Source organism: Pyrus communis, chromosome 11 (genome assembly GCF_963583255.1).
Source record: "Pyrus communis chromosome 11, drPyrComm1.1, whole genome shotgun sequence".
NCBI lineage: Eukaryota > Viridiplantae > Streptophyta > Magnoliopsida > Rosales > Rosaceae > Pyrus > Pyrus communis.
The window spans coordinates 4,646,086-4,668,212 of NC_084813.1; the positions used below are offsets into that span (position 1 = coordinate 4,646,086).

Consider the following 22,127-nt stretch of genomic DNA (forward strand, 5'->3'; position numbering starts at 1 on the left):
GTTCTTGATTTGTGAAGGCTCACACCAGAAGGTGAGAACAACTCTCAGTAGGAGAGAAGAACTCTCACTTGGAGAGAAAGGTACTGAGACTCCATTCTTACATTCTGTTTGGTCCTTGAGAAAATATTAAAAGTTTAAAACTAATGAACTATTGTTATGTTGATAGATTATATTTAGTAATGATCCCTTAACTTTAATTTAATTGGAGCAATGATTCCTTAACTAAAAATTCGTTAGCATTGGTCCCTCAACTCATCAAAATGTACAACTATGGTCCATCAACTAAAAATTCATTATCATTGGTCCCTCAACTTTAATCCAATTGGAGCAATGGTCCCTTAACTTTAACCCAATTGGAGCAATGGTCCCTCAACTTTAACCCAATTGTAGCAATGGTCCCTTCAACATAACTTATTTCACAAAATTGTGATAAAGTTGACAAAAAGGACTATAGCTACACGTTTTGATGAGTTGAGAGACCCTGATTGTAGCAATGGTCCTTCCAACATAACTTATTTTGACAATTTTTTTACGAAGTTGACAAAAAGGACTATAGCTACACATTTTGATGAGGTAAGAGACCAATGGTAATGAATTTTTAGTTGAAAGACCATTACTACAATCTACTCTTATATTTCATGTCTGCTCTCGAGATCATCGCGTGATAGACTGGCCGTTGGAGAGAAGTGGGAGGCCCACCGGCGGTCCGCGCCTTGCGTCGTTTGGAGAAGGAAGATGGGCCTGCGGGCCTGGCTATCTGGCAAGGGAAATGGAGGCGCATGCTTTGGGCCGAGGGGCGATATGCCGGGTCTGCGGCCTAGTATGTTGCTCCATATATATATATATATTTTTTTTTTTTCTTTTTCATTTGACTTGTCTTCTAAATATTTTTAAGAAAATTAATGATAATGACTCCAAAACTTAAAATCTTAACCAAAAATTATCTTATGGTTTTATTTAATGATTAGGACAAAACCCAACTTTAAATGAGTCCAAGAAAGATTGGCCCAAGCACGAATTTCCAATTTAACCCTTACGGCAAACGTTGCTCCGTTTATTTGGTTTGTTTCATTGCAGATGAAGAGAGGGAGCTTTTGTACAGTTTCTACAAGATTCTACGGATCTGATATTAATTTTCTCTCAGCTATTTTCTCATTTCATGAACCGGGTCACTGATCTTTTTCTCTATTAAATCAACAAGATCCCATATGACTTGATTCCATGATTCTCCGATTCATCAGGTAATTTTCTATATCAAGATCCACCTCTTCCTCCGCTTTGGGTATGCATGTGTGTGTGTAGAATAAATGTCATCAGTGAAGTGCTTGAATAATAAAAAATAGGATTTAGCGTTTTGTTAGAATTGATAACTGGTATTGGGTGGAAAAAAATTATCAATAATTGTAAGGTTTCCGGCCCAATTTCAGTATAAAAAAAAAAAAAAAAAATTGCATTCTTTGTGTGTGAATTATGTAAGTTATTATGTTTTTTTCTTTTTATATTGGAAATTACAGGGTTTGTGTTATTTAAAATTCTGGAGTTTGCAGAGAGAAAAATGAAAGAGGAAGCAGCGCAGTGAGCGTTCGTTTTTATAGCGGAGGAGAGAGGGCGACAGTGAGAGAGGAAGGTCGAATAGGAAAGTTCCGGAAAGTACCCGACCCGATTATTTGGAGCCCTACACTTCCGTTCCCGGCGTTTGTTGGGTGCAGTAGAAAATATTGTTCGTAAAATATTATTTCAATTATTCGAATTTTATAAGGATTTAAATAATTAAAATAGAGAAATGTATGTTAAAATGTACCTAATATTTAATTGTTAGAAAATAAAAATTATGACAAAATTTTTTTTTGTAATTTTTAAGTTGTTAAATAAAAAACACGTAGATGGGTGGAAAAATAGGTAAACGGGTAAAAAAATGATAAATAGATTCAAAAATGGGTAAACGGGTAAATAATTATTGTTAAATGGGTAAACGATTATGGGTATGGTTAACTGTTTATAAACGGTCATAGATATGAATATAATTGTTTATACAATTACTCAATGGATAAACGACTATGCGAGTATGAATATAAACGATTATGAATAAATAACCATGATTACCTATTCACTATAATCGTTGCTCTTCCCTACAAAGAACAAGATGGACACCAACAACACACAAAACAAGCCCAAAATCTACTTTGGAGCCCAGCACACACAAACCACAAAACAGGAAAAATTCTAAGCGTCTATAGCAACTGTAGTTGCTCCCCAGCCGTCGAAGGTCTCTAGACGAAGCATAGAAGCCGTCGACCACCACTATTGATTTGCGGCCTTCTTTTGATTTATTTAAAATCTGAAAACTGAAATCTTATAAAATAACTACTTTCAATTTTCGGTTAAAAAAAAAAAAAAAAGTTGAAAACGAAAAATCGAGATAAAGAAGTTGGTTTAAAACATCATAATCTATCTTATGAATAACCCATTTTTATTGCAATTTTCTCATTGATCGTAGTTCCAGCTCAGCAAACATTCAATCCTAGGAGAAATTTTTAGTTATGACGGGAACACGGATAGGTACATCACATGTTTTTATGTAAATGGTGAAAAATTTTAATTTTCTAATTATTAACATTTTAACACATATACCATCATTTATATAGGAACACGTAATATACTATATCGTGTAACGGTCACATTGAAAAATCTCTCCAATATACAGGGACACGTGATATATTTCGTACAAAAGCACCCAATGAGCTAAGAAAATAAGAAAAAAGAAAAACAAATTGATAAACCAACCGCTATACAAACAGAAGAGTAGCCTGTTGCAAAAGAGCTGAAGCAGAGCGAACATGGATATGGTGAGTGAGAGTGCGAGTGCGAGTGCGAGTTTGAGTGCAAGCAAAAGGAAGACGACGAGTTTCCACAGCGAGAAGATGACTCTAGAAGATTACCTTCTCCTCATTCAATCCAACTCCCACCTCCATCTCACCGTCGCTCATCTCAATCAGGTTCGTCTTCTCTTCTTCTTCATAGCCTAAGTTATTCACATTTTTTTTTCTTCTTTTAATCTCTTCCTAAATTGATTGATTCGAGTTTCTTTTCGGAATTTCGGTGTTGCAGATCATTTCCATGCACGGATACAAGAAGATCTACAAAGTTCCCAAGGTGAAATTTCAAATTCCTTCATATTCTTACCTTCTGTTTGGCCCCTGAGAAAATATCATAACTAACGAACTATTGTTATCTTTATCGATTATAGTAAATGCCTTGAATCGTGATGGTTTCTTCTCGCTAGGATGTTTTCTTGTTTAATTTTCCATAGTTTGTTGAAATCTGCTTCAAGTCTTGGCCCATTTTTCTCATACTTTCTCGCTAACTAAACAAGTCCTAAATCCTAATCCATCGCATTTCCTCTTCTTTTTTTCTTTTTTTTTTTCCAAACATTTTTCATATTTATTTGAAATTTGCTTCAAGCATTGGCCAATTTTATTTTCTCACACTTTCTCGGTAATCAAACAAGTCCTGATCCATCGCATTTCGTCTGTTTTTTCCCCAATTTTGAAATCTCAAGGCACGTTTGAGCGACGCCGTGAGCTCGCTGCCGCTGGTCGATCCGGCTCGCTCGACGCTCAAAGACTACATCTCTCCGTTTGTGATCACCACCCTGGAGGACGTCGTCGCCGACCTCGCCGACCTCAACTGGAAGGAGTGCTGCGTCACATCCGTCGAAACCCTAAGCTCATGGAAACACACAACCTCCGCCGCTGCTCCTCCTGTGAGCCCCAGCCACGACGTCGTCCAGTACTTGCAACTTCAACAATCACCGCCGTTGGCCCTTGATTGCAGACCCTACGGCGTCGTTTCTGCTCCCAACTCTGCTTCCGGGACCGCTTGTCCAGAGAAGAAACTGGTGCCGAAGAGGAAGAGGAAGCGATCGCCGGTAGCCGCCGGTTTCGCTCGTGCTGCTCTGGACTCTGTTTCGTACGGATCGTGCTGACGTCACAGGTACTGAATTTTCGCGACTCACGCTTTGTGTGCGCGCGCTTTTTGCTTAGTTTATTTTTAAACTTATCTATAATTATTTTGTTTTCTTCTTTTCTGGTTTCAGTAAATAAATTTTGGTGTGGTGCACCTGAATTTGGGTATTCTGTTTTTTTTTTATTTTTTTTTATTTTTAATTTTTTGTTTGTTTCGGTTGGTTTTTTCGCAGCACGGACTTACCCTGTTGGCGGGAATTGGGGACGGGAATGGTAGAGTTGTGGTATTCGTGAAAGGAAAGGGGTATTTCTGGAAATTTGTGGCAGAAGCGGTACAGTTGTGTTTGTCAAGTAATGTTAAGGGTATTTGGGTCTTTTTATCTTTGTTCGTTCCTAGCTGGTGGTTGTAATTTTGGTGAACTGAATCCAATGCATCTATGCGTCTCCTGGTTTCCCTTTAATTTGGAAGATTCATTAATGCATGTTTTTATTTTAAATAGTGCTATCCATATATTTTTTTTTTTTTACACATCTTTTAATTTTTGATCGTCGTATTGACTAAATTTAAGAGATCAAAGAAAATCTCGACATAAGGAGGAAAACTTACATAATATAATTATACTGTTAATATGTGTTCTATGTTAATAAAATAAAAACATATGTAAATTTTTGTTTAAATGCTCTTTTTTCATTGACATGGAGCGTTACTGAATGATAGAATTGCATCATATAAGTTATTTTCGGACACAAAACTTGGTGAGTAATGTTTTCAATCATTTGATCTAGAAGACCATCTCTAATCCTAGGTTTAGCATTTGGAATCCAAACCCCCTCCCAAATGCTTAACTTAAGCTCCTATTAATTTTTTTCAGTAAGCTAAGCTCCTTTGGATTTAGAAATCAAAGCCCAAAATTCAAAGGCCAATCAAAATTTAGAAACAGACAATTAACTGCAATTTGTAACAAACAGAGAGACAGAGGGAAAGTAGATTATCGGAAACCCATCCTCAGAGACTTGGAGTTGAAGCTGCCGGCGGCTGCTTGAACCTCCTCGTCCCGAACCCCAACTGCTTTTCTTTTCCTGGAATTTTGTGCATACACAGCGGAATAGAATGCGACGGTTGCGATGATCAGAAGATGAGACGGAAGTGAATCGTTGTAGAGATTGGTTATATCAGCAAGCGGCTTCCTCCTCAACCCCATCTTGTCATCACATAATTTCTTCTTGGAAGATGACGATCTGCAATTTCCAGGAGCTGGCATTGGCTTGGGGGTTGCGGTTGCCGCCGGAGTGGGCATGGGAGGAGGAGGGATGTTCTCTTTGTTGTTGTGAACACCAAAGGCAGTGGCCTCCTCTTCCTCCATTACTAATGAGTTCGTGTTGTTGTTTGTTGCTGTGATGAGGGAGGGAAGGAAGGAAGGGCGTGAGCAATTTGTAATATTTGTGGGTGCCATCGGATTGGATTTTGGATTTTGATTTTGGAGGGATGTTTGAATTATTCTTGGGCTTGAAAATTGAATTTTTGGTTGGTGTTTGAATATTTTGACTTTAGTAATGGAGGAGATCTGAACTGCCAAATTCCAAATGTTAAGAGCACTTCAAGTGTAGGAGCCCTTCCCCCTAGCTATTCACTATTTAATCCACCTCATGAAGAGTAATTACCATTAATAAACAGTAATTACCTTTTGTATCTCCACCGTTGCACTTGAATAGCCCCGGTAATTGGTAATAAAATATTAGTATTTTATTTATTTATAAAATAATTTTATTTGCAATCCAATCCCAATTGGCAGCTCCTCTCTCGTCCCTCCCTCCCTCTGTCTCATTCACTTTCTCAAATCCAATCCCAATTCGTTTTCTCAAGAATACAAAGAGGAGATTTTCTCTGCAAATTTGTGTGAGCTTTGAGAGGATGAAGGCTATGGAGGAAGTTGTGGAGGAAAAAGAAGTTAAGTCTTTGACCGCCGAGCAATTGGAGCTGTACGAGTCGCAGTCCGAGTCCGAGTCCAAATCCGACGACAGCGTAGACGAAGAAGAGGAGGACGCCGACGAGGACGACGACGCGGATGAGGGCGAAGAGGACGACGATGACGAAGAAGAGGACGATGACGTAAGCCCACGTCAGACAGCCCTCGGGCGCTCGGGCTAGCAGGAATCCACCGGCCTGGAGCTCGGGCTTGCTCGGGCTCGCTCGCCAGCCAACACTGGACTTCCTCCCTCTGGCAATCAGGCACTGTTCCGCAGCCTGTCCCTCGAGCAGTTGCTCCCGCTGGAGCTGCTCTAAGAAAAAAGTTTGAAAATTCCCGGGCCCCACCGATTCGGCAATTGGCAGTGGTACAAGGCGTGCATTTTCCTTCATCATTTTCAAGCTTTGATAATGTTTACCATTTTATTTATTAATGTTTGATTCAATTGAGATTTTAAAAGGTTTTAAAATTTTTAATGAATTTAAGGATATTCAATTAAGATTTTAAGTGATTCTCTGAAATTTAAAGTGTATTTAATTAGAATTTTAAAATAGTTTATTAAAATCTTTAGAAATCCGGATGTATTCAATTAAGATTTTAAAGAAATTTACAACATTTCAAGTGTATTCATTTAGAAATTGATTTTAAAGAATTTGAAAAAGTTACACTACGTTTGGATGAAGAAATTTAAGATTACTAAGAAATTTTAAAATGAGCGAAATTGAAATAACGAGATTTTATTTTCTAGAATTTGTGAATTTTCTTGTTTGATAAACCTAAAAGAACAATGGAATTGAATACAGAATTTGTCATTTTTAAACTCTAAATCACAGAAATTGGGAAATGACACATATTTACATGGAATTTAAACTTGGGAATTGAAGGTTCCAAATCCCAAGTTTTTTTCCATGCGGAAATTCTAAATTTCTATGTTTATAAATCCAAACAAGGGAATTGGTGCATGTCAATTTATAAATTTTGATTTTCACCTAAATTCCAAGTTTATATTCCTCATCCAAACATAGTGTTAAGGAATTAGAAGGAATTGAAGAGATTTCGTATTGTATTTTAAACATCCACAAATCTCACCTCTTTCTATGAGATTTGGAAGAAATTGAATCAAAATTTTATATGAAATCTTTACAAACCAATTAAACTTCATAAAAATTCATGGATTTATAAATCCATTAAAATATCTCAAATTCTTAATTGAATACACCCTAAATTTTAATATTTGTATCTGTTTATTACACAAATTTTAAATTTTAATATTCCCATGGTACAAAATTACAAACTCACTTTGGGCGGGGAGGGAGGGGAAGGAAGGAGCCGCCAAATCAACAACGGAATATGTCACCCAAATCAAATATTTGGCTCCCCTTTTTGTTTTTGCCGCCGTAATCAAATTTCAAATATGATTATGCTCGCTACCGGTGCGCACGGGCCGAATTATATGCGTTACAACACAAAATTATATTAGACAAAATACAATATTACCTATGATTATGCTTTTCATTTTTAATATATAATAGTATGATTAAATATACAAAATGCGAATATAATGAAGCATATATAAATGTAACAATAATATGATAAAATTTCGGACCAGATAGATGTATTTCAATTGTCATCTAAATTTTTCGGAAATGTTGAGATTTTGAGTGAAACTTTTTTTTTGTACAGATTAGGATTTTCAATCCAAACCGAACACTATAAAAGTTTACATTTACGTAAGAGAATTGTTATTGGCATTTCAAAAATCTTATTATACACTTCAAACTAGGGCTGGGCACGGGCCGGGCCGGGTCCAATTTTGAAGGGACCGGACCGGACCTAGGTTCAAAGAGAACGGGGCGGGCCGGGCCGGGGATTACATTTTTTAATATAAGAACCGGACATTACCCGGCCCGGTTGAAACGGGTAGGTTCGGGCCGGGTCCACGGGTCCCTTTTTTTTTTTTTTTTTGGTTGTTTGAAAAAAAAAAAAAAAATTTGTACAGAATACAGATTGCAAACTGCACAAAAAACTGCACAGATTGCAATCTGCACAAAACTGCACAGATTGCAATCTGCACAAAACTGCACAGATTGCAAACTGCACAGATTGCAATCTGCACAAAACTGCACAGATTGCAATCTGCACAGATTTGCACAGATTGCAACTGCAGAAAGTCACATACTGCATTTACGCATATTTTGCACAAATTCACCATTATTCACATCCAATGTAAATACAAAGTCCAACATCCAAGTTCATAGATTAACAATACATTCAAAATAATAATATTACATCTTCCAACATCTAAAAATCAAATCAACATACAAAATATCCGAAAATCCAAGTTCCAACGCCCAAGTTCCAACAACAATCTTCATTGAATCTGTAAACAAAATGTTTCAAGACACTATGCTCTTTTCCATAGGCTAAAGAAACTGTTTTCTGCAATATTGGCCAAGTACTTATTGTGTGTGTGTGTGTGTGTGTGAGATGTATATGTATATGAAACCAATTCCCAAACAATCAAGAAAATACATATAATATTCTTGGAAATGCAACAATGCAAGAAAATCTGAAAATGCAATCAGAATTCAGAAGTGTCCTTAATGCAGCAAAGTTTGGGACGAAGTAGAAAGTAGAATGTTCTAATTGCAACCTTATGACTCTGTGCTCCTTATTGCAACAAACTTCATTTCACAACAAACATCTAATAATTTCTGGGTAAAAGAAGCTCCAAGTTAATATTAGCTTGTCCATTATATTGCATCACGTATGAATAAACGGCACCTCCTCCAATCAGTAAAGTCTTAGCAGAACACTCAGCTATGAGATACACAGAATGTGGTGACAAATGGTTTTGCCACATCATAATTAGAGAAGCAAATGCATACCTACACCTCGATAGAGACCACGGAAGCCCCCCTCCTTGTAAACACTTGAAAGCACGTCCCTTATGCCCTTATAAACAATTTGATGGTGGGTGCCTTTCATGCCACAATTAATGTTTCCTCGGGTATTAACAACCTGTAAAACCATAACAAAAATAGATTAAACAATGAATCAATGAACTATTACAAAAATCGTTTTTGACACAAAAGAAAAAGGTACAGATAAGACATATGCAAGACACTGACCTGATAAGCAAGTTTGGTGCGAGCTAGGTCCAAGGGATAAGTGCATAAAACTGATGTCCCTCCGGCTGCTGCACCGGCTAAAAGATCAATATGAGGCCCTGATCCTAAAGTAGAATAGTTATTCAAGATCCAACACCTGTACTGCTCAATGCTCATATGTCATGTAATGTAAGGCTACATAAGGAATAATTCGAGCAACACTTGCTCCATTTCTTCTGAAAAACAGATAAGAAAGTTCGAAAATAATTGTTCTGGCGACATGTATAAAGTTTAATATCGAAACTTAAACAGTACCAAAACATATTCTTTATAGTAAATTACAGAACCAAAACCAATATATTAATGAAACCCATAGATATATGAACCCTAGATTCGAACAGATCTACAGAAAAAAATTGAAATAGGAAAAACTTAAAAGAGAGACTCTGGGAATAGAGCTTCTGAGCTTCATGCTTAACAAACAAAGCAACAAAACCCATAAATTAAATGTCTAACCAAACAGCTTAAAATCTACAAACAACTTAAATTTCTGCAAATTTAACCAAACAACTTAAAATCGCAGCAGTCCTAAATCAGCAAGTTTCTGATTTAACCAAACAGCAAGTTTCTGCTAGTAATCAAATCGCAGCAGTCCATATAATCAATCGAAAAGCTTATGCAATCATAGCCCCAAAAACCCTAAATTCCCAAATCAGAAACCCTAATTCATAAATTACCTAGGAATTTGCAGGATGATGGTAGTGTTCTCGACGGCGAGGTTGGTGTCGACCGTGTGGTGGTGGTCGGAACTCGCGATTGGGGATGATTGATGTAATGTCGACAGACACAGTCGAGGTCGACAGTCAGTGACTCACTATGAGTCTCAAGGAGTCGAGTCGAGTCGAGTCAGTAGGGGTGGAGAATCGATGGAAAAAGATGGGAGCGATCGAGGTCCGTCTGACTCTGAGACGAGAGAGTAGAGAGGATAGGAGATTTGGGGAGTGGGGGAAGGGAACTGTCGAGTGTCGACTGTGGGAGTAGAGAGGAGAGGAGATCTGGGTCTGGGAGAGTGACTGTCTGAGGACTCTGATCTGAGAGACTCTTGAGACGTGAGTGCGATCGTGCGATCGTGGTAACTTCTAATCAACGGATCAGATTAAATCTTAAATTTTTGGAAGGTGAAAACGGTTCGGGTCGGGGACCCGTTTCCAAGCTTGGCGACCCGTCCCGCCCCGCAAATAACATGGATCCGCCCCGCCCCGCCCCGTTTCAGATTTTTTAAAATAGGACCCGCCCCGTACCCGCCCCGATTCACTTGGACCCGCCCCTACCCGCGGGTCTAGGGCCCGTTTGCCCAGCCCTACTTCAAACTTTCTATATTTGAAAAGAAAAATACACTTATGAGGAATGTATAATAAAATTTTTGAAGTGTTAATAACACTTTCCTTGCGTAAACTAAAATGTGTGATTGCATCAGATTTTAGACACAATGGTTTCGTCTTGCTCATCCATAGCCCTTGGTATTCTTTTTCTTTTTCAGAGTGGATTGGATTGGATTGGATCATGAACACCCCTAACGTTGGATGACCATGATGAATTTAACCAGCTAGTGTAATGGACAGAAGAACAAAATATTCGAAACAGAAAGGACGAAATGGATTTCTTTGTATGTATGACAATTTGAGTATACATATAGAAGCCAGAAAAGAAGAAACAACTGTATCATGTAAAAGGAATTATCTGAAACCCATCCTTAGAGATTTGAAGTTGGAACTGGCGACTGTTATGGAATTAAAATCCTCAGCTGACTTTCTTTTCCGAGAATTCAAGGCGGATGCAGAGACGGAGGACGAAGGGAAAGAAGGTGGTGGTAGGCTTGGCGATTGAACCGAATTGTTGTACGAGTACAGGTTGGTGATATCTGCAAGAGGCTTCCTCCTCCTCAGCGGCCTCATTTTAATACATTTCTTGGAAGATGACATGGTTTCAGCAACTGGGTCGGTCAGCTTTGCCGTTGCAGTTGCAGAGAATGGGGTTGGAGTTGGAGGGATGTTCTCTTTGTTGTTGTGCTCACCGTCACGGCAGGCGATGGCGGTGGCCTCCATTAATCCAACACGTTGAGAGAGTTGAGAGACAAAGTGTTTGGTATTGAATGAGAGGAATGGATGGTTGGGTTGGGTTTGGTGGTGGGCATATTTGTAATGCTCTGAGTTCGCGCGGTGGCGGTGGTTTCTAATTCTAAATTCTAAAATGTGTAATTTTCATGCGCCAAACAGATTGGGATTTGGGAAAGAGGGACAAAGAGGGAGAGATTCAGATTTTGTTGTGACAACTGGAAAATTACAAAATGTGAGAGAGAGAAGGGTTGAAAAATTAACCAAAGTGCGGGAGCCAAAATGCCAATAATACAGAAGTGGAAACTTTGGGCGGGGGAGTGGAAAGAGCCAAATCTCAAAACGAAATCTAGTGTAGTTTGTGGTAAGGGTGGGCAAACGGATATAGGAACCGCATGTTAGGGTGGGTACGGACCGGTTCCTAATTTTAAAAAAGAGAAACAGGGCGGGCCTTTGTAATTTTCAGTTTGGGCCGGTTCCTGAAGTATAGGAATCGCGAGTACCCGAACCGGCCCGTTTGTAGTTGAAATGGACAGACGAGATTGAAGAGATCATCTCTCCATCCAATCTTAACTGTTAGTTTTAGGTTTCCTTGTCCTCGACCTTGACTTTGTCACTCGAGTCCTTGAACTCGATTCCGTCTCCCACAATCTCTCTTCTAAGCCAGTGCCTTATTGACAACCCAATTGACAATTGATGGCGCTGCGAGGATTGGAGCAACAACCCAATCTCACCAGTCACCCCTCTCAAGTCTCACCAGTCATTGTCACTACAACCAAAAACCAAATCTCTCTCTCTCTCTCTCTCTCTCTCTCTCTCTCTAACCCTTTCGAGTTTTTAAAGTAGCGTCATCGTTGAGACCATTGTTATCACCATCACCAAACATATCGTCGTCGTCGAAGAAGATCACCCTCAAGAGCTCGGACGATGAGTCGTTTGAGGTTGAGGAGGCGATGGCGTTGGAGTCGCATACCATCAAGCACATGATTGAGGATGATTGTGCCAACAACAGCATGTTGACGCCACGAAGCCCGACGAGAAGATCTCCGAGGACAACCTCAAGGCCTTGGATTAGAATTTGGTTTGATTCTAGGGTTTCAGAATTTGGGGATTCAATTGGGTTAGGGTTTTTTTGATTTAGGGATTGGGGTCAATTGTGTTGTTTTCGGGCCTAGGGTTACTGATTTTGGGGTTTTCTATGATGGTGGATCAAATTTGAATGGCGAGCAGGTATTGGGTGGTGTCTCTACTGATTGAAAACTCGGCGTCGTCTCTATGGACCTCCAAAAGTACTTCCGCCGTTTCATTTTTCTTCTGCAATTTTATTTCTTTAGCAATTCAATTTTTTTTTTTTCGATTTGGGTATTCATTGGATTTGATCGATGTGAAGCTAATGTAAGGTGAATGATTACTGATCTGGAGAGTTGGCGGTGGAGATGGGCAGTTGCAGGCCTCTTCGTGTTCGATTTCGAGCAGCGTAGCCACAGGTGGTGGTGGGAGTTGCTCTTCTAGTTTAGGACACTGATTGGACTCAGCCTCAGGGACTAGTGCTGCAGCATCCACCGCCATTGCACAAAGCGGCTGCTCAAAAGGCAAGAAGGTGGTGGTCCAGTTCCCGGAACGATCGAGTGAGTTAAAGAAAAAGAGAAGAAAAAAAAGGACTTGTGGACCCAGCCCATTTCAAATGGGCCGAGTTAGGTCTGGTTCCAGTGATCGTATTTGTAATATCTGACCCGGCTCGTGCCCACCCGTAGTTTGTAGTTTAGGCTTCTCTTACAACATGCTTAGTGCTGGAAATCAAAATAAGAAAGGTTAATATCAGTTTACTACTCTGAAGTTTGTTGGTTTTCAACATTTGGTACATGAAGTTTTTTTCATCCTAGTTTGGTACCTAAAGTCTCAATTATGGGACAATTTCATACATCTGTTAATTTTTCCGTCAGAACCTCCGTTAATTGATGACGTGATTAGGCGCCATGTGTACGTAAATATTAAAAATTAATTTTTTTTTATCCCCTCTTCTAACCCTAGCTATTAGGGCCCAAAACAATTTTTTTTTTCTGGGCCGCCCCTCACCCTCGTGACCCTCTTCGCCGACGACACCTCCTCGAGGTCGTCCACTCCCACATCGCCGCCACTGGCCGCACCGACATTAAGTTTTAGCAACTGGTGAAGGGAGGGAGGGCGGGGGATGAGGGGGTGAGGAGCAGCCCCGAAAAAAAAAAAAAATGTTTTGGGGCCTGATAGCTAGGTTTAGAAGAGGGGATAAAAAAAAATTAATTTAATTTTTTAAAATTTTACATTTTAAATTTTTAAATATTTACATGGGTCCATAATGACAAGTGACGTTCAGTCACTATCCACATGGATACCACATCATCAATTAACAGAGATTCTGACAGAAAACTTAACAGATGTATGAAAGTATCCTATAATTGAGACATTAGGTACCAAATTGGACGAAAAAAACTTCATGTATTAAATGTTGAAAACCAATAAATTTTAAAATAATAAACTAAGATTAACCCAAATAAAAAATTGAATTCCGATCACAAACCATTCTTATATTTATAAATTTGAAGAATTAAAAGGACGATGGACCCACACAAATTTAGAAATTCATTTCCATATTTTAGAGGAATTGGATTTCTTGATAATAAGAGACGAGAAATCCCTTCTGCATACCCATATTGCCCTCACATAATCATTCAAATTCCCATAAAAAAACCCAACGCTAGTGCATAGCGCTAGCATGCCTCGTTCTCCCTCGTTACCGCCTCTCGTTTTTCCCCACTAAACCGTAAACCCTACACCCTATACCCAACAACCACTGCCCGTAGTCCACAAACCCACCATCAATTTCAAATTGTTGAAAGATGAGAGGCAGAGATGGATCGCAAACCATTTTCTGTTAATCGCAGAGCCGGCGGCAGTGCAACTGAGATACAAATCAACACGGGCAACAACGATGAACATATTCCGTGATTCAATTATTTGCAAATGTGATACATTCGCCTTGTGATCATAAGTTTCGACGGTGCAGTATGAGGAGAATGAAAGTGATTATCAACATGGACCGATGCGCTGGAAAATCTTCATGTCTGATAGTTCTTAAGTTCTAAGACCAAACACATACATGCTGTTCAACATTCGATCGAGAAACTGAAATTTTATAACTTCTCCGCATTATTCCCCACTCGCGTATAAACGGGTCCACTCCTTTGCTGCATGATTCAAGGGAAAAATAACTACTAAAGTTAACAAAACTATTCCTAAATGCAAGTTAAAAGTTGGAACTAGTAGTCAGTAAACGGAGCAAATGAAAGGATGAAAGTAAAGCAATAAAAAAAAAAATTTAAGCTCTCTACACGACGTAATATCCAAAGATTAACCAAATAGAGCAGTTGTGCGTAATTTTTAATACCTGTCTCAACAGCTTCTTCTTCATTTGTCTTCCAGTGCTTTGCAATGTTCTCAGAAAGCGGATCATCAGGATTTGGAGCACTCAGAAGTGCTTGAATGCTGATCACACGTACTATATTGTGTTAGTAGTCATTTATATTTATCATGAATCAGGAACATAACAATGCAGTGACAATATCTTAATTTATTAGCAAAGATTCTAACATAATGCTGTGCAGATTTTTCGTTTTTCTCTTTCCGATCAAGCATAAGCTACTGTTTGAACATATAAGAAGAACTGTGTTGCGGGAATGCAATATGTCACCTCAGCAATACTGTTCGGATTTGAAGGGCTGGACTCCATTTGTCTTTCAGAATATCGAGGCATATCCTCCCAAGCTGCCAAAATAAATTCTTACCTTATTAGAAACTCAGGTGAAACAATGGAAAGGGGTGAAAGGAGAAAGCTACTTACCTTGTCAATGTTAGGATGATATATTTTTGTCAGGAAACGGACCTGTTCGTGGGGAAGAGAAAAACAGAAGACGAGATTAATTAACATTCGAAATTTCACGGCGACTATGGTGAGGTGACAGAGTGTTAAAAAGAAATATCTTTAAGGAATCATAACTAATTTCCTCTTTAAAAGAAAATATAGGCTCAAAGCTTTAAAAGTCAGCAACTGAATATTTAGAAGATATATACAATAACAGTTTCAGTCAAGTAACTTAATAAGCTAGAACAGCACTGCATAAAGCCCAAAATAACTATCCCTAAACTCTGAAGATCCTGATGTCCCGTAGAAAAGCCTACACCTGCACTTTTCTGACGAACTTATGTGCTTGGAACAGGCATCACACACACACACACACAAGCATGCACGTGCACGCGTGCACACACCAACAGTGGCCTTTGTATTAGAACCTAGGGTAGCACAAGTAAATAATACAAAGCAGGCAGACAAACATGTCCAAAAATATTCTTTACATAAAAAGTAATGACATGGATCAACAATAAGATCACATAAAAGAGGTTTGAAACAATTGAAAACCCGTGCAATTTCTAAGGTAACCAGTAAAAAACCTAATAATGTTTTCCCCTCCAAAACTAGGCAACCATATGAATCAATATGATCCCAATGATTCAAAATTACCACAAGTACCATTGTAAGCATCTATAAAAACATAAATCTCAAAATATGCAATTAATTAACACCTAATTACACGTTTACCTTTGGAGGTGCCATTGGATATTCTTCAGGCAAAAACAATTCCAACTTGAAAACCCCACCTAAGTCAATAAACAAATAGAAGTGTATGAACATGGCATACCAACATGAGGTGATATAAAGTGATAAATGGCTATGTTCGAGAACAGATACACTAACATGTTACACTATGTTCGAGAACAGATACAATAACATGTTACAGAAGGTTCCAAAATTTGATCTTAGAAACATTGGTGCAAAAGAATAGATAATCTAATCATAGAGAATGGCAAAAGGAATAATAATCTCTGGCTAGTTGATAAGTACACCTTACAAGTATCAGCTGTATAGCCAATAAACCTTTTGAACCAAAAGAAGAAAGACATTCTTCCTCTAGAATCAATTGGCACATCCCTTCCCTTAACTTTTTTTCCTAAAGGATTAAAATAGAAGAAAAAAGACAGAAAAATAAGAGGGAAAACTAGGCCTGCCATCCTTTCCCTGCCTTATTTTTCAGAAGAAAAATGTAATCCAAAATCTAACAATCCAAAGAAACCTTTTCATGAAATCAAGAGTTGTAAAGATGGTTAGTCTTGTGGCAATCACTTACATTTCATGTGATAATCTCCCATTGAATTACAAACATAATATTAAAAGTTTATAATGTGCAGAAATTTCAAGTTTGAAAGTTTGAAAAGAGAAAAAAAAATATTAGGAAGCTATAGACGTATAACATACTCTTGGTTTTTGCCTCAATGAAGTAGAAGTAAAAGATGAAGGGTCTTTCACAAAATCCTAAATTAGAGAAACAAGAAGTGCCTAATCACCTTCATATGGAGATTGAGCTGGGCCAAGAATCATTACGTTGAAATATCGCATGTTTTCTTCTGCAGGAGAAGCACTGATTCCAGGGGCTGCAAAATAAAATCAGTAATTTGATGAAAAATCATAAAACCAACTTTAAAATTCCAATGTCGATCTATCAAAAGTTCACAACCCAAAACTAGAAGGCTTAATTGATATTATCACGTCAGGTCTAGACTCATCAACGTATATATAGACGTTTGGTGATGACAAGGTCGAGGTAGTGTATCGAAAAGTAGGCCAAGATATGCCTGAAAATTTAAAAGTGCTTTGCCATACTGTGCTCCAGAAAGGGATTACGAGTAGTCACAAGTACACCACCAACACATTCTGACAATCAAACATACATATCCGATACATAACCAGTTGGATCAAATGAAATAAGGTCAGCGGGAATCTTTAACACAAAAATATGCAAATGGTATATCCGGATTCCCATATCAGCGGATCAACGAATTTATGAATGCACCATGTCAGCGGATTTGGCCTTTAAAGATATTTGAACCCATACTGAAAGAAGCAAAACCCATAACTGGAAACAGAAGAGGAGACCAGGAAAGGAGACCTCCCAAACAAAAAGCACTTTTCTTGTTTAACTTAAAGCTAAAACCTACTTCCAAAGTATAAAGCCTCAAAATTCCGCCGCCATACCTCAATTAATACCATAACTTAAATTTAATTAGTAAAACTTATACATATAGAGAGAGAAAGAGAGAGAGAAACCTGGTTCGCTGAGAAGCCTCTGCGTCTCCTAAAGAAAGGAATCAGAATTCAGAAGTAATTCACAAAAATGCCAAATCAGACACCAAAAACGAAAGATGAACAGAATAGTTATTGAATCAATATATATATATAGAGAGAGAGAGAGAGAGAGAGATGGTAGGGTTTAGAATAAGAAGAGAACCTTGATAATTCTTCTCGGAAGATTACTGTTCGCCATCAAATCTCTTCTTCTTCTCTTGAAAGTTGGAGGATTCCAGACGCGAAAGACTCAGAAGCTCTCTCTCTCTCTCTCTCTCTCTCCGAAGATCAGAAGTTCAGAAGAAGCTGAAAGCCAGAGGGATGAACAAGACGGGGAAATCTGGTCAACAGCTTTTGCTAACGGGGATGGCTTCCAACGTCCAACTCCCTACGCATTTATTATTATTTTATTGTTTTCGTTCAATCCCCTTCTCCCTCTGTATTTTTCAGTCATCTTTCGGCCCAGAAGCCCATGGGCCGATTGGGGATCCCACCCGGTCGACCGACTGGCCGGTCATTAGCACCGAGAGTTGAAAATAAATGAAAAACATGGATTCTCGCCGGATTATTTTCCTAGGGATCCGGGGATCCCGTAATGATGTTCATTCATTTAAAATTTAAAATTAAATATAAATAGTACCTAACAAAACCTAACCGCACGATATACGATGAACGGACATGATTACGAGATCTCCCGGATTCCTAGGAAAATAATCTGGCAAGGATCCTTTTCCTCCAACATCGACCAAATAAATAGACGAGCACAATATTTTCGATAGACTTTGAAATGTTAAACGATGTTTGATTTGTGGTTTTATGAAAAACACAAATGATCTTGCATGATGACCTAAATAAATAACAGTTCTGTTTATAAGATTAATTTGCGTAGTGATCAAATAAGGAATTATCTCCGGCCTGTATTAACTTACTAATCGGTTAACGCTCAAGTGCTACTACGTCATGGGACAACAATAATTCCACAAGGATATATATATATATAAAATAAAAAATAAAAAGCAAAAAGAAAATCATTTTAGAGGCCATTATACAGCGGATCAAAGTTAGTATTTGTACATGCCACATTTCAAATATTGCAAACAAAACGAAGGCAAAACGCAAAACAATTATACTTCCACCACTAAAATCATGTCTGGATAATTCAGTATCGTTCTATCTCATCACTCGAAGTCATGTCTTCCACAGAAAAAGATTGTGGAACCAAAGGCACACAACCATGGCGACTAAATATTGGCAGATCGAGCGAGGCGCTTGCAATCAACTTACATTCCTCGAGTGCTTCTGCATCCATGGATGAAATTTCCTGCAACACGCGCACGAATCACGATTTTGCTTACATGACGATCAAGTACAGATGTTTAAGAACATTACATTTTTCAGACATCACGAGTTCGGTTTCATTAATTTAAGTTAAGAGGCATCAGGCACTACTCCGCAAGAAGTGACACAGAGCAGTACATGAGCTATATGATTTCCTGTATTATCTTTCACATCAGTTTCAGTTTATCTTCAAAACTATGCCGTTACCTTGGTATTTGATTCCCGGATGTAGCCGACAAGTAGCAGTTTCATTTGCTGATTGGATATACAGCAATTGTTTCCATCAACTATATGCATTTGCTACATCAAAGGATAAAAAGATCTTCATCAATATAGAACTAACGGGATCAATGCATAAATAACTTGTTTTCGGTAAGTTGGAGGAAAGCAAATTGCAGTCTTTATAATCTGGCAATTAGTAAGCTCGTTTTTTTAAACATATACCATTACCAAAATTAATAAACAGATTACTCACAATGTTTTTATTAGGTGAGCTATTGCGATCGAATCCAATGGCAACCACTACCCTGTAGGTCTTCTGCATATCAGCTACAGCCCAACCGAAGAAAACTCCCCAGACTTGGTCGGGGAGAGCAGATCTTCCATCCTCTGATTATTGTGGACTTGTGGATTAAATTGAATACGAATTTGCACAAATCTTAACCATAAAAATGTGCATTTGCTAAAACTCGCTAATCAGTCAAATAAATTGAACAAATACATTCCAACAATTCACCAACCTGTGACTTCACTGACAAACCCATTGGCATAGAGACCACTAAAATAAATTGGTTCAATCGGCAGTGCCTTATCTACCCCTGAAATAATCAATCAAGCAAATATTTAAAGGGGAGAGAGGGGGGGGGGGGGGGGGGGGGGGGGGGGGGGGAGAGGCCCTATGGACAAATACACACAAACAATATGAAGTGAGACGTACAGTCTTCAAATTGAGGAAGACCCCAATGTTCGGGCTGAAACTCCAAAAGAGAATGAAGCACAGTATCTGCAAGGGAAGAACAACCAGCAGCTTCACCACGGGATGGGACAGCCACTACCTCCATTCCGGCGGCTTTGGCAGCTTTAACACCAACCCTGTTCAAAATATATTGATTCTAGACATGAATACCCTGGCAGCATATGCTTGAAAAAAGATGGCTTTAATTTATCAGCAGTGTATATCTCCAAATACATATTTGATCAAAATGAAATAAATTTAAGTTCAGATGTATATGTTTGTGACTGATCTTACACTGAGTCTTCAATCACTAGGCAATGAACTGCATCCACACCCATTTGCTTCGCTGCCTCTTCAAATCTGTAAACGTTTTGGAAAGCATATTAGCATCAGCGAAAAGGAAAATAGAATGCATGAGAGGTGATGTTTTCTTCTTGACAGAAAATTGATCAGGCCTCTGAATGTTTTAGGTTGAAAAGGGATGGGGCGTTACAAAGTTTGATTTGTATGTGTTCAAGGGAGCCTTGTATTTTCTATGAATTCACTTACAAATCTGGAGCGGGCTTCCCTGCTTTAACCTGGTCACTGCCAAGAATTACTGAAAACAGTTCCTTCCAACCTATAATATACAGATGAAGTAAACAGATTATAAAAATCATGAGCATTCACAGGCCATCCATTACAGTACACAGAAACTTGCATGAGAAAATGAATAACGCAGAACGATAGACAACATAGAACAATTTAACATGAAACACAGAGAGATATAATTTTCATTGTTTACACTGACTGATTTTCCCCGTGGCATAGCACGAACATCTACTCGATCTTTACAAACAGCCCCTATAATGACTACGAATATAACATTGGATCAAGGAATACTTATAAAACAACGAATGTGTAACACTTTTTCCAGGTAAATATCTACGATAATAAGTTTCCTGACTGGTGCGGAAGCCGTAGATTCAATATTGATTGAATCAGCCCTTTTTTAAAGACCAAAATTAAGAAAATAACAGTAAGAAAGTAGGACAAAACGCAGCAACACATTGCCTCTTCATTTTATTGCGAAATGTAGGCTTAGCAGAGAGAAATAACATTGGTTATTGTTAACAATGAGAAAATTGTACAAACCTCGATGGTGAGAGATTTTTGCTTCTATGTATTCCCGTAAGGAGTTTGAAGCAAGAGCCATAGGTACTCCGTGGTCATGGAAGTGTTTGATAACGCGATTTGCACCAGGAAGAGCTTTCGCATACTTCCACCTATAAGTACACAGTTAAACAACTTTAGCGCACAGGGAGCAACACAAGGCCAACAGATATGCACATAATTCGAAAGCGCTTACTTTTCCTGGTACATGGGGATGATTTGTTGGACAAACTCATCAGGGGTGAATGGCAGATGATAGTCCTTAACAACCGAAGCTGCCGAGTCCTTGAGTGTCATCCCCAACCTCTTCTTCTCCTCCCTTGCCTTGTCCAATACTTTGCCATTCCGGGCCAAGAATTCCTCGAACACGCCCCTTGTTGCCCGCTCTGAACCACATTCACACACACACACACACAAGAGTAAGAGTTTGAAAACTAAGAAAACAGCAAGAACAAGAAACCCACAAAGCCAAAAGAAATACAAATATTGTGGGGAGGGGGAATTTGAGACCTGTGTCCAAAAGGGTGCCATCCAAATCGAAAATGACAGCCAAAATATTGGGTTTTGGGTTCTCTGCATCTGCATTGTTGCACTCACACTCGCAGCAGCTCATGGTATATTGGCAAGATTGGTGTATCGGTAATTTGGTATTGGTAGCTCAGCCCAGCCGAAGGTTGAAGGAAGTGAGAAAACAAGGATTCAATTGGACTATATGTTCATGTGTTCAAGTATCTTATTATATAAACAATCATAACATGCATCAGGGCCGCTCGTAATTAACCCCCAATCAATCAACGTTTGGGCATTCGGATTCCTAATTTCGAATGTGGAATTTGGAATGGCATTGTTCTGGGAATTGAATGCAAATTGTGACGGAGATGAGACGAGATAATATGCAAATTGAAGAAAGAAATTCGGAATTTCAGATTGTGTGTGTCGGTTTTGCTTCCACTTTGAGACTTGAGTCGTCAATCGCAAACAGGAGGAGAATCTGAAAACGACTGTCGCCTGCTGCTCTTACGTGAAAGAAAGCGTTTCAATCTCAAATGGCGAATTTTCACGGGCGGATTCGGATATGCTTTTTCGTTGTTTTCATGCGGTATGCTGAGTGCTGCTGACGGAGAAAACTGTAAAGCACAATACCCCAACTAATAACAATATTACATCCTTACAATGATACACCATCAAATATTGGCGGAATCAGGATTAGAATTTTAGGGGTCTCGGTTAAATGTTTAAGTTTTTAGACGGAAAAATCACGCAAAAAGTTTTTAGTTTGTTTAGTGAGGCATTTCGTCGCACATGTTAATAG

At 38.7% G+C, this 22,127-nt stretch overlaps 2 protein-coding genes across 2 annotated transcripts; both read right to left on the bottom strand.

Annotated features, from left to right (window-relative positions):
- Positions 1-14,121: 14,121 nt before the first annotated feature.
- On the bottom strand, positions 14,122-17,691 carry LOC137707766 (ubiquitin-conjugating enzyme E2 36-like). The gene is made up of 8 exons (XM_068446680.1): positions 17,534-17,691; positions 17,353-17,380; positions 16,593-16,679; positions 15,790-15,848; positions 15,034-15,075; positions 14,884-14,957; positions 14,581-14,678; positions 14,122-14,380 (listed from the first exon to the last, which is right to left on the bottom strand). Exons 1-8 carry the CDS (start codon positions 17,567-17,569, stop codon positions 14,343-14,345), a joined length of 462 nt encoding a protein of 153 aa, XP_068302781.1. The 5' UTR covers positions 17,570-17,691; the 3' UTR covers positions 14,122-14,342.
- Positions 17,692-18,380: 689 nt separating this feature from the next.
- LOC137709391 (bifunctional riboflavin kinase/FMN phosphatase-like) lies at positions 18,381-21,895 on the bottom strand. Its single transcript, XM_068448483.1, has 10 exons — positions 21,326-21,895; positions 21,012-21,201; positions 20,798-20,928; positions 20,213-20,282; positions 19,958-20,023; positions 19,646-19,800; positions 19,449-19,526; positions 19,184-19,317; positions 18,916-19,008; positions 18,381-18,691 (listed from the first exon to the last, which is right to left on the bottom strand). Exons 1-10 carry the CDS (start codon positions 21,426-21,428, stop codon positions 18,530-18,532), a joined length of 1,182 nt encoding a protein of 393 aa, XP_068304584.1. The 5' UTR covers positions 21,429-21,895; the 3' UTR covers positions 18,381-18,529.
- Between the last annotated feature and the right edge of the window lie 232 nt (positions 21,896-22,127).

Coding starts and splice junctions, on each gene's coding strand:
- LOC137707766 (XM_068446680.1), bottom strand. CDS start 17,569: ATGGCGAACAGTAATCTTCCGAGAAGAATTATCAAG. Junction 16,680..17,352: donor GAGGCTTCTCAGCGAACCAG/GTTTCTCTCTCT, acceptor TTTATTTTGCAG/CCCCTGGAATCAGTGCTTCT. Junction 15,076..15,789: donor ATCCAATGGCACCTCCAAAG/GTAAACGTGTAA, acceptor CCCCACGAACAG/GTCCGTTTCCTGACAAAAAT.
- LOC137709391 (XM_068448483.1), bottom strand. CDS start 21,428: ATGAGCTGCTGCGAGTGTGAGTGCAACAATGCAGATGCAGAGAACCCA. Junction 19,801..19,957: donor CTAGTGATTGAAGACTCAGT/GTAAGATCAGTC, acceptor TATTTTGAACAG/GGTTGGTGTTAAAGCTGCCA. Junction 18,692..18,915: donor TCCGGGAATCAAATACCAAG/GTAACGGCATAG, acceptor CGCGTGTTGCAG/GAAATTTCATCCATGGATGC.